Raw genomic sequence first — 15,889 nt, forward strand, 5'->3', positions numbered from 1 at the left:
GAGAGAGGACGATGGAGAGTGTTAAATGATAGAGAGATTCTTGTGTTAAGGAGTTAAATGACAGGGTTTCCACATCAGCATCATCCTTGACCTATAGGATTAATTTAACCGTGGACATGAAAAAGTAGAACACATACCAAAACTCATCAAATTAGTGGTTTGCTTTTAAAATAAGTTGAAAGATAGAAATTATGTAATAAATAATTTCTATGAAGAGATAAAAGATAAAAGATAGGATAAAAGATAGATATGAAGAGATAACGGTGCAGGTATAATCCACTAATATTTTATCATAAATACAAAAACCCACAAGTAACAGCTTAATTTTCAGAATACAATCTCAGTTAACTAACCATTTTTTGTGTCTGTCTTTTTCTTCTCTTCTTTCTCCTTTTCTTGAATAAAATCATCCAGTTCAGGTATTCAAGACGCAATCTTCAATGCGAGGTAGATGGGCATGGGTCCTACGAGAGGTGCCCAGTGTCATCCCTACACGGACGAGTGTTTCTAGGGACCTCTTGCTGTTTGATAGAAGATCCTTGTCGATCTCTATCGCATCCTGCATGGACCAATGCAATCGTTTTTTTAAGTTAGAAGATAGGTAAATGAGTAAATATATAGTAATTATGGATCAAGGAAGATATTATGTGGACCTTCTCGAAGACACAAATGACCGTGCTCCCACCAAATGAGAAGTATCCGAACTGTAAATAAATGCACAGATGAATCTCCCAACATCACCAAACGCTAAGCAGATGAGTCCGAGTTGAAAGAAAAAATATGACAAGGGCTTATGAGAAAATATGACCTGATCTCCTTTACTGATGAAATCCCCCGCTTTCTTCACAAATGTGATGCTACCTACCATCGTCGCACCTATGGCAAGAAAAGCCACCTGCCAGGACTCATATATTAAATATTTGGCAGCATTTTTTATATTAATCTCAAGATTTAAATAGGTAATTGGCCAATTCTTAGCAGTGCAAGGTTTCTATGAGAAAATAAGTTGGAACAAAACTTAGGGAAATATCTCAAAGTTGTTTTCCATGAACTATACCTTCCCAAATTCTTTGGTTGATATGACAGAAACAACTCGTTTATTCTCAGTGAAAACATTGCAGTAATTGCTGTTAACTGCAATGGGATTAACCTGGGAAACCAAAAAATAAAAATAAAACATTACCTAATGGATCATTAAAAGACAAGAGTGATTAGCAAGACTCAAAATAATTACCGTGTACAGGCATCCAGGTATATCAATAAATTTCTCGATCACCCCAGAAACCGGAGAATGAAAGCGGTGATAATCCTGCACAATCAAAACTCGAAGTAAATTTTTTTCCCATCGTATTCAATGAAGTAAAAGATGATTTTCTTCAGGGAAGCTGAACAAAGATTACTTGAGGAGCTAATCGAAATATAACCAAGGATCCTCCCTCAAATACATCCTCAAAGGTCTCCGCCCCAAGAAGACCTCGAACTGAGAACTTGCGCCCCTGACATGAATATTCAAAGTTAAAGTCAAACTTTAAGATTTAATTATGAATTGAGTCTGGAAAGATAATTCCTTGGTTAAAAACATTTCAGAAATTTTTATCTTGACAAGTTATCTTTTTTTTTTTTTGGGGAGAGCTGAGAATGTTATTTTTTATTTTACCCACCATTTTGTTGTTGTATTTGCAGATAATTCCCCCCCTCTATGACCATTATTAACAGTCTATGTATCCTGTCGAATCTACTAGAACATGAAAATGAAAACCCCTCTTCAGGTAAATGGAGGCATGACTCCATATCTACATAATACATGCTAGTGCAATTAAGTTCCCAAAAAGTTTACCATCTTCTTGTCCGGGACAATTATTTCTTCTTTTTTTTTTTGGGGGTGGGGGGGGGGAGAGAGAGGATGAGCTCAGACATGATTAAAAAACTGGAATGATGGACAAGTAAAATGTCCCCGTTTTATTCAGCACTTATAATCCAATAATTTGGAACTCATGGATTTTTAATTCTGATGTATTTGAATACATGAATGATGCTTCACATTTACTCCACACCAGCCCTGAAACTGTTACAGAAAAGTACAAAAATTCAATGGTTCTTTACTAACTGTCACAGGGATAAGGTCAATTCGAACAACACCTAAATGACTGTTGCCTAAAGTTCTGCATGCTTATTTTCAGAATATTAGTTAGTTTCCTATCTGACAATTGGTCGACAAACCATATCATAAAGTTGTCTTTGACGGATATGAGTCTTTCCTTTCATACAAGGAGCTCAAACAGAAGACTAGGGTGATAGAGTCAACAAGGCCTGTACCAAGCCACATCATCCTGTTCATCAGCTGGAGACAAGCAGGACACAACTCAGTAAAGGGCACTAGCAGTGGGAGCCATCCATAATGATTAACACATCTACAGCGTCACATAATATTTGGAGACCCTTATTTTTGTCTAAAAGGATTTTTTCCCTAAAAGGAACCTGATATTAACCTCCCAAAGACTTAACAAGGCACAAGAACCAGGACATATGCAAGATACGTGCAGCATCAAGACATACATGAAATGAAACATTACAAATAATGGGATCCATCCTGCCAGGATCAAGAATACAGTTACAAGATGCTGCCGCAAGAATACAGTTACAAGACCCACTGTTATCATATCATCCTGCTATCTCTCATCTCCCATCTGAAATGGCTTTCCATTTTCTACGAAAAGGTCTTTTCCCTGATATTGTTTGGGCTCACAGCTGGACCAAGTCCTTATTTATCAAAATGAGAACCAAAACCCTTCCACAATGTGTCCAAAGAGAAACTGGTAAAAGGGTGGAAGATGGGAGAAAAAAGGCAAAGAAAGGCCACCACTTCATGCTGGTGTAAAGATGGCGTTTGCAGGAATGAGTGACGTGGGGAGTTGAAGGGAGTGCTATTCCTGAAAGAATTCTGACTACCTTTACCAAAATGCAAATACAATAGTTCAAAGACTAGCCAAGGTTCCACGGCCCAGAGAGGAAACACAGGGAGGGGGAGGAGGAGAGGACGAGGCCAGGAAGAGAGAAAATCCCAGGGTCAAGGAAGATGAGAAGTCAATGATTGGGATCCTATCAAGAAAAAATGTTATCTTAAGGCTCCACTAATATGGGTGCACCATCATACTCTGGGGATGGGAGAGGGTCGATCAGGTCCGGCGAGGAGAAAGAAAGAGACAAGAATGGGAAGGTTCACAAGAATCAAGATTTACTCAGCCTTCTCTTGAGTTGGTCCCTCACTACTCGCATCGTTTTCTCAGCTGTCTCTTGACCTTCTCCTGTTATATCTTTTTTTGTATCATATCAGGAGTTGTAGGGAACTCGGGGTTAGGATTTACGGAAAAGATGAGGCAAGGGTAGGGCAGGAGAGAGGCCGCTCAAGATGTGTTTCTGTCAACTGCTTCTGGAGGGATGGCTACCCTTTATATTTGGCTTGTACTCGTCAGGCCGCCTGCTGATAAACCTGATGGCAGATCTGATACAATGCCCCCTGGGGAACGTACCGTGAAGGAGGAAGAAGTGAAAGGCCCTGGTGGGATGGACGACACTGAGGAGGCCAGATGAAGGAGTGGCAGAGTAGGCATTGCCGGTGGGGTAGAGATACGATAGAGTGGACATTTTCGGGTTACATAGTAGATACCAAGGGAAAATACTCAATCATAGATTCATGTCCTGCCCTCCCCAAGGGCTACATATTTAAAGGGAAATTCAAAGAGGAAAATGCCCCAAGCGGGCTTCAGAGAGGGAATAGATCGTGACAGGATCATATAATACCAGGAAATGTTTAAAAGGGAGAATCTAGAACTCTTAGGGTGCACTGTCTATCAGTTTTTAAAATATGAACAATGGTCCTTGTAACTCTGGAAGACAAGTTTTCCCTTTCACTTGAGTCCATTTTGATGTAAAGGGTACACATCCAGTCTGAAGTCCTTTTGGCTGTTGATGCTTGTAGCTTCATTGATGATTACAGTCCTTTCTCTTGTGTGTAACTAATGGCAAGAAATAAGTGAATTTAAGTGATTTATACAGATAATTTAGAATAAACAAGGAATTCAGTTCAAGAACTTAAGGTCAGATAGTATTAAGGACTATCTTAACTTTTAGTTACAGTCCTGACAAATGAATGGGATAATCATGCGTTAACACACCCCAACAAGATGGGGTGTTTGAAAAGATAACCAGTCACATTGTTGATAAGGGAAGAAATCTTATCATTCAGAGCCGATCACACCAAAATTTATGTGGGGTGAAGCATTTTGAACGCCCACACATTTCATTAACTTTGTTGTAACTCCCATCCTACTCAATAAATTGTTAGGATCCCACTACGGGTCTACCAGAGGAAAAGACATGGGCCACAAGAGGGCCCATGGCCTACAACTGAGCCCATTAGGGCAGAGGTCACGGAGGCAAGCTCAGTGGAAAAGTGGGGAAGCGACGGGGAAGACGGCAGTCATCAAGTGGTACGATCTTCTCCTTCCCTTCCCTCTTGAACCTCCCTGAACCCTAACCTACTTCGTTCTCTCTCTCTCTCCTGCCCTCCTCCAGGCGATGGAATGCTCGAAGAGCTAGCTGCGCGGAGTGACTCCCCCTGAGGCGCCGGCACCCTCTTGTCGCTCCTTCCCCTCACCAAATCTCTCCCTGTGTTTCCTTCCTGGATATTTTGGCTAGACAGGAGGCCATACTTTGTTTGGGTTTCATCCTGAAGTATCTTCTTTTACATTAACGGGAGAGAGGACTCTACCATAAATCACCCATGGAGATACTGAGTTCGTACTTTCCTCACCCTGGGTTCGTACTTGCAGTCAGCCTATTCCCCTGCATTCATATGCCAATGTTTCATACAATTTTACTCATCAACTTAAATTAAATCCTAGCTCCATAGCGTATTTAAAAGTTACTCAATATAAATAGTGTTTTTGAATGTAGCAATGCTTCTTCACTTAAACCTGGAAATTTAATGTTTCTCTTCGGCAACTGGCAGTTCACAAGGGGTACACAATTCAATTATTTGATGTTGAAAATGGATGCCTGTGTGGAAAACTGAGAGAAGATATTTTTACGTACTTACCACCAGGTAAAAATTGTGAAGGGAGGCCCATCATATCTAGGGTATCTTTGTCAGTTACTTGATAGTTCTCTGATCTCCTCCTGCAATGTTCTTCCTGTCATCTACCTCCCTCTGCTGATGATCTTCTCGGCATTGTTCCCCTTCCTCAGAGTCGCCGGCACCGCTCTAACTGCCACTTCTCCTTATCCTCTGATAAGATCTCAGAGGTTCTTACCAATTGAGTGAATATATTTTTATACTTAACTCCCGGTAAAAAATCAGGCAGGAAATTCCTCAAGAATGGGAAGAAAGTTATGGAAGTCCTCATTTGTGTTCAAACTATCTCCCCTGCTCTGGTCTTGTCAATTTAACAGGTCATGAAGATACTTCATTACTTTCAATAGTAACGGAGATCACAAAATATTTATGAATTCGGGGAATATCCAATGTACTTATTTATTCAGATGACATCATAATAACTGGAGTGAAATTAATGCCTTAAGTACTTATGCAGTTCTAAAGAATTTCAGGTGAAGAGGTGGGGTCGACTCTGTTATTTCCAAAGGGTCGAGGTGCTCGCGCTACAAAATGATACTACCTTGAAAAAATATAGTTAAAATGTTTTGGAGCAAACTGGATTTTCTCACTGCCATCTTGAAAATCCCTATAAACCATAATTAGAGGCTTGACACAATTGGAGAGTTCAGATTGGCGAAAGTAGGTATGTATCAGAAGCTGGTGGGAGATAGCATTTGCAGATCTCATAAGTGCCCGGGTACTTCTTTCTCTGGCAATATCCCATGCCAATTTACCAGGTGTAATCACTTTCAGGTAGACCATTGAGTTCACTGTACTTGAAGGGTATCATATTATACAGGCTTCTCTTCCAAAAAATCATTTACTCAATTTTTCAATTTACTCTATTGATTTTTTCACCTTCTTAAGGGGAATCTGATTACCAGAGCACAAAATATTTTTAACTTATTCCAGCACAGAAGCAGAGTTCCACGAAATTTGAGAACTTCTTGGATCAAAGTCCTCCAAAACGAGTAAAGATTGAACTATTGGGCAGTACTCAACATCACTGTGACAATAAATCAGCCATAAATAACCATACCTCCCAAACTAGCTGAATGTGACAAAACCAAGCAGCCTTACATTGATAAAGAATTCATCAAAAGGAAAAACCTCAATTCCAAAATGTATGAACACCTTAAATCAAATATTGTCAACAGTGTGCTGACTTTCTAACTTGATGATTGCCACAAATTACTGAGCAATCTGGGACTGCAAGATCTTCACTCGCAACTTGAGGGTGAGAGTTGATAGTATGACTGTTGTTAATGGTCATATATCATAACAGCTCTCCTAAAACTCAAGTCCAATAAACCCTCTCCCAATAAATTGAGGCATATCCTCAATAGCTTTTGCTTGAGCCTTATCCACTGAAACCGTCTTTTGTTTCCCTTTCTCTGCTGTGCCCACTTCTCAACAATGAAGATTTATCTCAACAATAACTAGTTCATTCTCAAGTAAGCCTAAAGGAATCTCTCAGCGTCAACCTTAAAATTCCTTATATAAGTTTTTATTTCGGAAATATTTCTCTAGGTAAGTTAAAAATATGAAGCAGAATACAAAAAAGGTGCATTTCTCTGTTTTGAAGCAGAATTTTTTTAAAAATAAAGCTGTGAACATCCAAAGGAATTAAAAGCAATCAAAACAAGAATGAAATCATTCAAACATGATACGAACCTGGTTGGTTCATATCGGGAGAAGACGAGAAGGGAGAGAGAGGGCGCCGGGATGGATGTCGGCGTGCTGGGATGGACGACGGCAGGTGGGGGCAGGCGGAGTGAACGTTGCCTACGTGAGGGATCCGGCGGAGTGGACGTTATCGGAGGGAGCCAAACACATATCTGGAATACTGCCCTCCTAAAGGGAGGGCTGCTCTATTTAAAGGGATTACAAAGAGGTCCAAATGACCTAAATACCTCTATTGGGCTTAATGATGAAAAAGGACTAGATACGTGGGGGTCGTATCAAACTCGTTTCAAATTTGAATGACAAAAATTCCCAAGAAATATTTTATAGTCAAAAAAGTTATAAACGAGCAGATAAAAGTCTCACCTTTATCCAAAACCTTTGACTATCCTCAATGCATTCAAAAGCTGTGAGACGACAATCAGCACCACAAACTGCAATATCATCCTGATTTTTGTATGCAATGGGTCTTGCTCCATCTTTCAGTTCCCTTATGAAGAATTCGTTGAATGTCTGCATGAAAAAAGAACCTTTTAAACACAGATATCTCATGAAAAAATTTAATTCCAGTATTCTAAAAGTGAGATCAAGAAGGAGCGTTATGTATCTGTCAAAGTAATAAAGCCTGGAGACAAGAATTAGGGTCAAAAAATATCTCAACTGGTGACCATGTTCATAATGTGGATTCTCAAATGTATCTTGAGGGGAATTATATTTCCCTGAAATACCATTAAATACTTTCTCCCTCTCCCAGGAGATTTTACGTGCCTGTCTGATGATGATACAAAAAATATGTATAGTCCATAAGCCTACCTACATAAGAGAGATGAAGAAATATGAAGAGAAGAAGAGGAAACTGTCTGAGATGGTAAACGGCGTATCTTAGTTGGAATGTACAGGAGCATGTGACAACTAAATAACTGCCTATTGACAAGAAGGAGAAAAGAAGGGGCATAAAAGGGTACTAAAGACTAAAAAAGAGGCCTTCGATGAAAGTTGGCCTTTCTTGAGAATGGGCTCAGGAAGTTGGACCTGCTATCCGTTGGCATTCTTGTATAAGAATTTAAATTCCAAGATATCATTTTGCCTATTATAAGCTGATACGCTATTTTCAAAAGCGTACTGGCAACACACTGATAAGAACCTCAGTCTAGGTTCATATCGAAAGGAGGGTAGAGGGCGAGGCGAGGTAGACATTCCCTGGGTAGGAGAGTGATAGGAGGGGTCGAACAGATGGGACAGGGATCAACCAGGGACGAGCCGCCTGATGACGCAGTCAAGGGTTGACGATCGCAGGGACAGGGATCGTCAGAGACTAGAAGAGAACGGAACGGTAAAGGTAGGGATCAGATTGGAGGAGAGCCGGCAGAAGATCTGGTGAGATGATCACGGGGATAGGGGATCGATGGACAGTCAAGGAAATGGGACCGAGACAGGAAGGATCGAGGTAGTGAGCCAAGAGGCCAAATTTACTTATAAGAAAAGTAAACATGAAATGACTAAAATGCCCCTATTGGGCTAAAATTTTTAAGATACCCTTTGGGGGTAGAGGATTGTATCACACTCCAATAAGAGACCATGATAAGTGGTCACACGAAGGAGGCCTATGAATACAGGGGAGTGGGAGGGAGCAGGACATATCTTTTCTGCAAGGAAGCCATTACTTGATGGGAGGCAGCTACCGCCAAAGGCTGACACGCAGAAGACATCTGTGACCATTTGATTAAAAGGATTAATCTGTCCTTCTTGGATTGTATTTCCCATTTCTTTTTCAATTCTCTGGTCATATATCCCATCCGCATCTACTACAAGATCATATCTTTCCCGTGATCTGAACGTATTCGGGGTTTCCGGAAATTCAGTTTCATAAATCTTCTCGAATTTTCATTTTGGGAAATATGTTCGAGCAAGTTTATCACGAAGTTTCCAAATCAATACTTAAGGAGGTATCAGAAGATCAACTCACAATGCTATCAGACATTAAAAGATGATTTTTCTTTGAGAATATCAAACACGATAACATAGTTATTTTTTTCACTTTGGGCATCATGCTACAGCATACCTTAAAATGTTCAATCGGATGTTTCATCTCTCCAAGGTTGATTTGATCCTGAAAAGAATTAAATGTGAATGGTAAAATCCTGAGAATACCAATCATGATATAAATGATGTGCAAACATGAGGAAAAGGTATAACACGAGAATGGATCATCAGTTACTCTTCCATGAAAGAATTTTACAAAATCAGATACATTACCTTAAAAAACTCTATAAATTCTGGAATTTTCTTTACTGATTCAGGTGAACTCATTTTTTTTCCTTGTTTCTCTGAAACGCTTTGCAGTAGGGATTTAGTGCCTGTCGAGAATAAACCGTCATGAATGACCCTGGAAATTATGTTACACCTAGGAATTGCATTATGAGAATATTCAGCAACAAAAGTAAGTTTACAAGAAAATATGAAACAATGAAGAAGTTTATCGTCTAATCGAGGAGATGAGGCTAAAAACTGTAGTGAATTTTTTGATATGATAAAGTTATATAATTCCAATGAAAATACCCAAACATTTGATATCAATTATCATTAAGAAAGCATTTTTACCCAAAAAATTAGTTTGTCCAAATGTCATTCTCAGATGAAGACAGTCCATCTATTTAGAAAGGAAAACTAACTGCATTGTATTTCATAATTATATAACCCATAATTGCAAAATGAAATCTAAAAGATAATGATCTCAATAGTTTTTGCAAAATAATGAGAAAAAAAATTGTTAACCAGCATTGTGAACAAAAAATTGAGTTGAAAGATACTAAAGCCTATTATATGTACATCATTACGGGAGAAATTATGATGACAACTCCAATCTGCAGGACTTGACAGATGTTTAGGGCTCATCACAGCAGCCATGCGGACCGCATAAAGGCAGGTACAATATAAATGTTTGAAGAAATGCATAGTTGCATTGCTGCTGCGTCGTGAAAAGGGAGATGCACACCAAATGTTTGAATAATTGTGGGAACATCTTGTAGCAGCGTGAACAGACCACAGAAAGACTAGTGCACCCATATGTTTGATGTAATGTACGGTTGTACATCAGTGATATCCACCATGGTAACGTGAGTGAATCCCAAGCATTTGATAAAATGTATGATAGCACCATGACAGTGTGTATGCACTGATGTAAGCCCCCAAAGTAGGCGGCATTTTCTGCACAAAGGCTTGCGTGCTTATTGTGAGGATATGTCCGTGTACTTGGAGTCAGGATTTGGGATCAAGTCCTTAAGCGTGAAACACCACACGCGTCAGGGTGGTGACACCCCACCCTGATCATTAAAGCCAAGGCCTATTTGGTGCTCATGCTAGTCGTGCGTAATGGCGGCGGATCAGGGCAAGGCCGCGCGCGAGCTGGGTGCGCAGGGCTACCAAGCGGCATGGATGCTGGTGGCAGAGGAGCAAGTTTCGCGCGCGGGGCACTGTGCGAGGAAGAGGGGGGGGACTTTTTGCCAGGAGACTAATGCATTGGCACACAGAGAAGGCCAAGCGGGTTGTGGGCCACGCGGTTCCCCCACAGTTAGTGTTGGGCGCACAACACCCAGTTTGGGGTGCCAAGCACAGCGGCGCCTAAGCAGATCCGCACACGATGGTGTCTGCGCGGGTGTTGGTAGCGCAAGAGCGTCAAGGCTGGAGTTGTCCTGGCAGGTGAGTCAAGTGTCAATGCCCATGAGCGCGAGGCGCCCGGCCTGGGGGCACGCGTCTAGCGGCAATGCCGGTAGGTGCGTGCAAAGGGCTGCGGGCCTCAAGGCGCAGGAGCGCCACTACTCAATCACACAGCACCTCGTCTCGTTACTTTGGTATCATCCCTGGTGTTTCCACATGTAATGACTACGACTACGATGTAATACATTCTGATAGATAATGTAATGACCCAATTCATATACGGGGCTGCTCCCCACCCTCTCCTCAATCTCCAAGCATTCTAAAGCTATTGTGCAAGACTTCAGCTGCACAATCGAAGGCTGCTCGGTGTTCTCGTCCAAGCACTGAGCTGGCACGTGTTCAATCCGAACATTGTTCATAGCTCAAGATTTGATCATGTGACAACTGCAGAAAGGCAGATGCATCTGTGTTGGTTGGGAAAAATGCATAAGCCCACCATAGCAGCATGGGTGCACCACAGAAAAGCAGGTGCAATGTGGGTGATTGATAAAAGGTATGGGTGCAATGCTTACGGGCCAGAATGCTGCTACAAGCACCAATGGCACTGCAGACAAGCTTGTGGCCGCACAATAAGAGCAAGTGATGACACTGCAGACAAGCAAGCATGCCTTGGGAAAGTCAATGCGTTGTAGCCATGTGGCCGTGCCATAGGAAAGTGGGTGTGCTACAGTTAGGCTGGTACACTAAGCACAAGCGAGCGCGCCTTTTTTACACCCGCTAGGTGTCATCCAAAAAGAGTCATAGGGCACACCGTTGACAGCACGAATTAGGAGATGAAGCAACACCCAAGGCGCCATTTGCACAACACGGGGGTCGTTATGACATTGGTCTTTCTCAGGACTGCCCTGTTATTCAAATTTTAAGCATCTACCAAAGCTACAACATTGAATCCTCGAGGAGACAGAGATTGCGCATCTTTGAGGTGACCACATTTTCATGGTTTAACTGTGACTTTGACAGTTGCCATCACAATGCCAGACCATGGTGTCGACCAACTCAAAGGACATCGGCACTGACAATGGTTATTTTGTGACAGAACCTCAGAGATGACTAGGGTGTTGGCAACAGGTAGACCATGATAGAGGACATTGGCATTGACCAAGAGTTGACTGTGGCAGTGACTGCAGCAGTCTAAAACAAATGAACTTAGCACAGACCAGGAGTTGGCTGTGGCATTATCCTGGGATGCTGACCATGGGCAATGACCACAGTGGGGATGGTGGGTATGACCGCAAGGAAGACCATTGCATTGCTTGCGGCTGAGTAACTTGGCATTGATCAAATGTTAATTGTGGCATGCACCATGGCAGTGAACACATCAAAACCCTTGTCCTTGACCAAGTAATGACCACACATTTGAACATGACGGAGTGTCATAAGCCAGGTGTTGGCAGGACTAGAAACCTCAGCATTATAGGGGGCTGACCAGGTCTGTCCACGGTACGTACTCCATTTAGACTACAGTGCAAACTACAGCAGGCATCAGCAGAACGTAAGTTGTCCTCGGCAGTGATTGGAAGCTGACTGCTGTGGGTGACGTGATAGTGTCAGATGACGCGACAATATAATGGATGCTTTAGGAGATGCTTTAGGAGATTTTGATAGTGTCAGATGACGCGACACGACAGGACTGCTGACACGACAGGACTGCTGACACGGATGACGTAGGTAACTGGGTTCTTCAGTGATATAAAATGTGTATATAATACACATGCTGTAATTAGATTTTATTTTTATGAAATAAATAAAGAATGAATGCGCTCTCTTGTTCCTCTCCCTCTCTCTCCAATCCTCTCCCTTTCTTTTTCTCCCTCTCCACTTTCTCTTGTTATTTTCCCTTTCGCTCGTTCTCTCTCCCTCTCCCTGTCTCTCTCTCTCTCTTCCTCTCTTTCCATCTTCCTTTCTCCATCTTCACATGATTACAGGTGTCGGCCGCAACTCTGGCAATGTGGCTGAAACACAAGTCTGAAGCAGAGAGAGAGAGAGGAGGGGAGAGAACCAGAACTAAGGACACAGAGAGAGAGAGAGAGAGAAAGCAAAAGGCTGAGAGAAAGAACGAGACACTGAATGAGAGAGGGAGTGAGAGATTGAGTGAGAGAGAGGACATCTAAAAAATAATTATTTGTAATAAATTATCTCAAATTGCAAGAACTTAGGTATCAAAAGTCCTAAATTTAAGAATAAAATAAAAAAGTTTTAATTTACTTATGGTCATATGTAGCTGATGGGGATGCTGACCGGTGACGAGGTGAAGAAGGGATGTAATGGCACGTGACATGTGATGAAACTATGATTGATTATATTAAAATTTGGGGGTGTAAGATAGGATGGGATACATGACAAACAATACGTCACAATCCTGACCGTCACCAATTATCCTCCATCTCATCACATGAACACAGCAGCTACACGTTTGTGCTAGTGCCTAACCATCAGAAGTCGTGTAAGAAGAGGAGCCGCATATGTAGAGAAGCCACATAAGCAGAGAAACATGTCTGTAGAGAAGCCACATCAGCAGAGGAGGGGCCACATCATAGAAAGGTGCTTCAATGGGGAAACCATTTAGGTGGGCCATATCATCAGACAGGCCACACTGTCATACAGGCCCAATTAGCACGTAACTCCATGACATCAACCATTGCCACATCAGCAGGTGATGATATGTCATTATATGTGCCTTATCATTGGCACATTTTTACTACCCTTCACTAAACCTCCAAGTTCCCAATGAAGTATATCATTTCCAGATTTAAGGAGGATGTTACAACATTGGGTTAAAAATGTTACTCCATACTGGGATAAAACTGTGATAGTATACCTCTCAATATACGGTAGATAGAATGAGACTGGAAGTGAGTTATTCTACTTATTTTATAGAGTTTCTTCCCTTACTACCAATACAGTGGTCTCCTCCTGTTGCCCTGCCTCGTCACTCGCTTCAATCATCCAAAGTTTGACAGATATAAGGTTAACTTTCAGGAGTAGGAGATTGATAGGATCCTGGAGAGGATCCTAAACCTATTTAGGGGTAGTTTCGTCATTTAGCCCACAGGGGCATTTTAGTCACTTGCTATTATGTATTTCCCTTTAAATAGGGATGCCCTCCGTTTAGGAGGGCAGCCAAGAAAGAAGAAGAAGAATGAAGTAGTGCCTTGTCTCCCCCTCACCAAGTCCAGATCTGGTTTCTCTCTCTCTTTCTACGATCCCCGTCCTCGCGATCGTCTCCACTTCACCGCGTCTTCAGGCGGCTCGTCCCCAGCCGATCCCTACCCCCTCTGCTCGGCCCTCCCCCGACCATTCCCGTTCTCCTCTCTACCCCCGGGAACTTCTACCTTACCTCCCCGTCTACCGTCCCTCCGATACGAGCCTAGATCAAGGATCATATCAGAGATCAAAGTTCTATTGTGCTGCCTTAGAGTTTTAAAAGCTAAAATATGTGTACCAATAGATTATAAAGCAGGACTTTCTCAAGTATTCATAAGCTATGTTAATCCAGTCAGCTGACTTCAGACTAATGCTTTTAATGCGAAACCCATACCTTTATCCATCAGAGTAAGGCCAACTTTTGATTGGTAAAGAGCCCTCATGGATAGAATAATTTTTCCATCGATTAGTTCTTCCACCAGTCTTTTAGTTAAACGATCAAACACCTGAAAGAATCACACAGATTAGGATAAATGCCACATGCCAATCATAACAGTACAAACAATACAAGGAACTAGAATTCATTAGTTCTATCATATATTGCTAGGAAACAAATAGATTTCCATCAATGACATATGACCAAACAGGCAGTCTCACAAAATCGACATTTAAGCCTAAAAAATGCAATGCATCAGAACACAGTTTTTTACAGTAGTGGGCATATTTATGGAATACAAGCATTGATATAGTATCTAAACCTGATGCCTGATGAAATGTCTCCACATAAATATATGTTCTTTCATCAAATTCCATAACAATCAAACACACTGTTTAAATACCCATGAGTATTTAAACAGTTCTGCAGGAGTATTATTATATCAGTTCTGCAGGATTAGAACAAACCACCTGCCACCCTCCACATTTATGGTTTCAGAAAGAAAACAACTTAATTTTGAACTCAGAGTCTGGGGTTTAAATACCCATGAGAGTGGGCCCAGGCTCTGCCAGAGTTTAAGTGACTTGATTCACATAAAGAAGCCACTTAAACACTGAAATAAAAAGTACAGTGAAGGCCTCTGTTTAACATCCTCCCTCAAGCTTGGTGCGGATGCTGTCCATGCCAAGCTTGCCAACTAACTGTAAGAATGCGTAGGGTTGAAGCCCCATTAGTAAATGTTTGCAACCTGATTGGTGAATCCCACAAACACCAGATATATAATCCAGGATTCAATATTTTCTCTGATGAAATGATGATCGATCTCAACATACTTTGTGTAATCATATTGAACCAGGTAGCGAGGGCTGACTTTTTGTCACAGTATACACACCCTGTTCCCAGATTGGAACTAAATCTCCCATAGGATTCCTCTGATCCAGATGCTTTAACATAAACCACTTCAGCATTAGACATGGAAACAACATGTTGCTTTTTACTTCTCCAACTCATCAAGCTCCCATACACGTACATAAAGTACCTTCACGTCGACTGTTTGTCTACAAAGCATGCGTAATCAGCATCGGTGTAAACTGTAACACTTTAATTATCCCTCTCTTGCACTGCACACCTTGGCCAGTTGTACTTTTTATGTATGCCAGAATGCAATGAGCCGCCTGTAGATGTACTTCACCAGGTTCGTGCACGCACTGAGAGTGCCGAATCGCCTCAAATGCAGTATCAGGCCGAGTATGACTCCCCACTTATTGGTGGACTTTCCTCTCTGATCCCCAGCTTTGTGTTTGGATCGACCAGAGTATCAAAAGGTTTACACACCAGTATCAAAAGATGTACTTCTACTGTGACATAAATATGCCCAAGAAATATCTTAAGTCTCCCCAATGACTTAATCTCAAACTCTGCTGCAAGTGATTCCTGGAGATCCTTGACTTCGACAGGATCAGTCACGATAATTAAAATATCATACACGCATATGATTAGGGCTGCTACTCATTACACTTGACTTTTGACGAATAGGGTGTGATCTTCATTGCTTAAACAATACCCTAGTTTCCTTATAGTCTTGGGAAATCTTCAAAACCACATCAATGGAGACTGCTTTAGACCATAGAGGGCCTTCTTTAGTTTACAAACTGTAGCAGGTTTAAGGACGTGTGTGAATTCAAGAGGTATGAGCATGTAAACTCCTTCCAGTTCATCATGGAGAAGAGCATTCTTCATGTCGTATTGTTAGA

The 15,889-nt window shown here is 41.6% G+C and overlaps 1 protein-coding gene across 1 annotated transcript in view; it reads right to left on the reverse strand.

Moving 5' to 3' along the window:
• Window positions 1-250: 250 nt before the first annotated feature.
• Window positions 251-15,889, reverse strand: part of LOC144705125 (phosphatidylserine decarboxylase proenzyme 2-like) — a 38,788-nt gene continuing 23,149 nt past the window's right edge. The window contains exons 12-21 of the mRNA XM_078577665.1: window positions 14,094-14,205; window positions 9,095-9,195; window positions 8,901-8,948; window positions 7,205-7,351; window positions 1,401-1,496; window positions 1,235-1,309; window positions 1,058-1,150; window positions 809-895; window positions 654-704; window positions 251-559 (exon numbers count right to left, since the gene is read on the reverse strand). Coding sequence (XP_078433791.1) covers window positions 416-559; window positions 654-704; window positions 809-895; window positions 1,058-1,150; window positions 1,235-1,309; window positions 1,401-1,496; window positions 7,205-7,351; window positions 8,901-8,948; window positions 9,095-9,195; window positions 14,094-14,205 — 954 coding nt within the window. The 3' untranslated portion in view covers window positions 251-415. The remainder of the gene's footprint in view (window positions 560-653; window positions 705-808; window positions 896-1,057; window positions 1,151-1,234; window positions 1,310-1,400; window positions 1,497-7,204; window positions 7,352-8,900; window positions 8,949-9,094; window positions 9,196-14,093; window positions 14,206-15,889) is intronic.

Source organism: Wolffia australiana, chromosome 7 (assembly GCF_029677425.1).
Source record: "Wolffia australiana isolate 7733 chromosome 7, ASM2967742v1".
In the NCBI taxonomy this organism is placed as follows: domain Eukaryota; kingdom Viridiplantae; phylum Streptophyta; class Magnoliopsida; order Alismatales; family Araceae; genus Wolffia; species Wolffia australiana.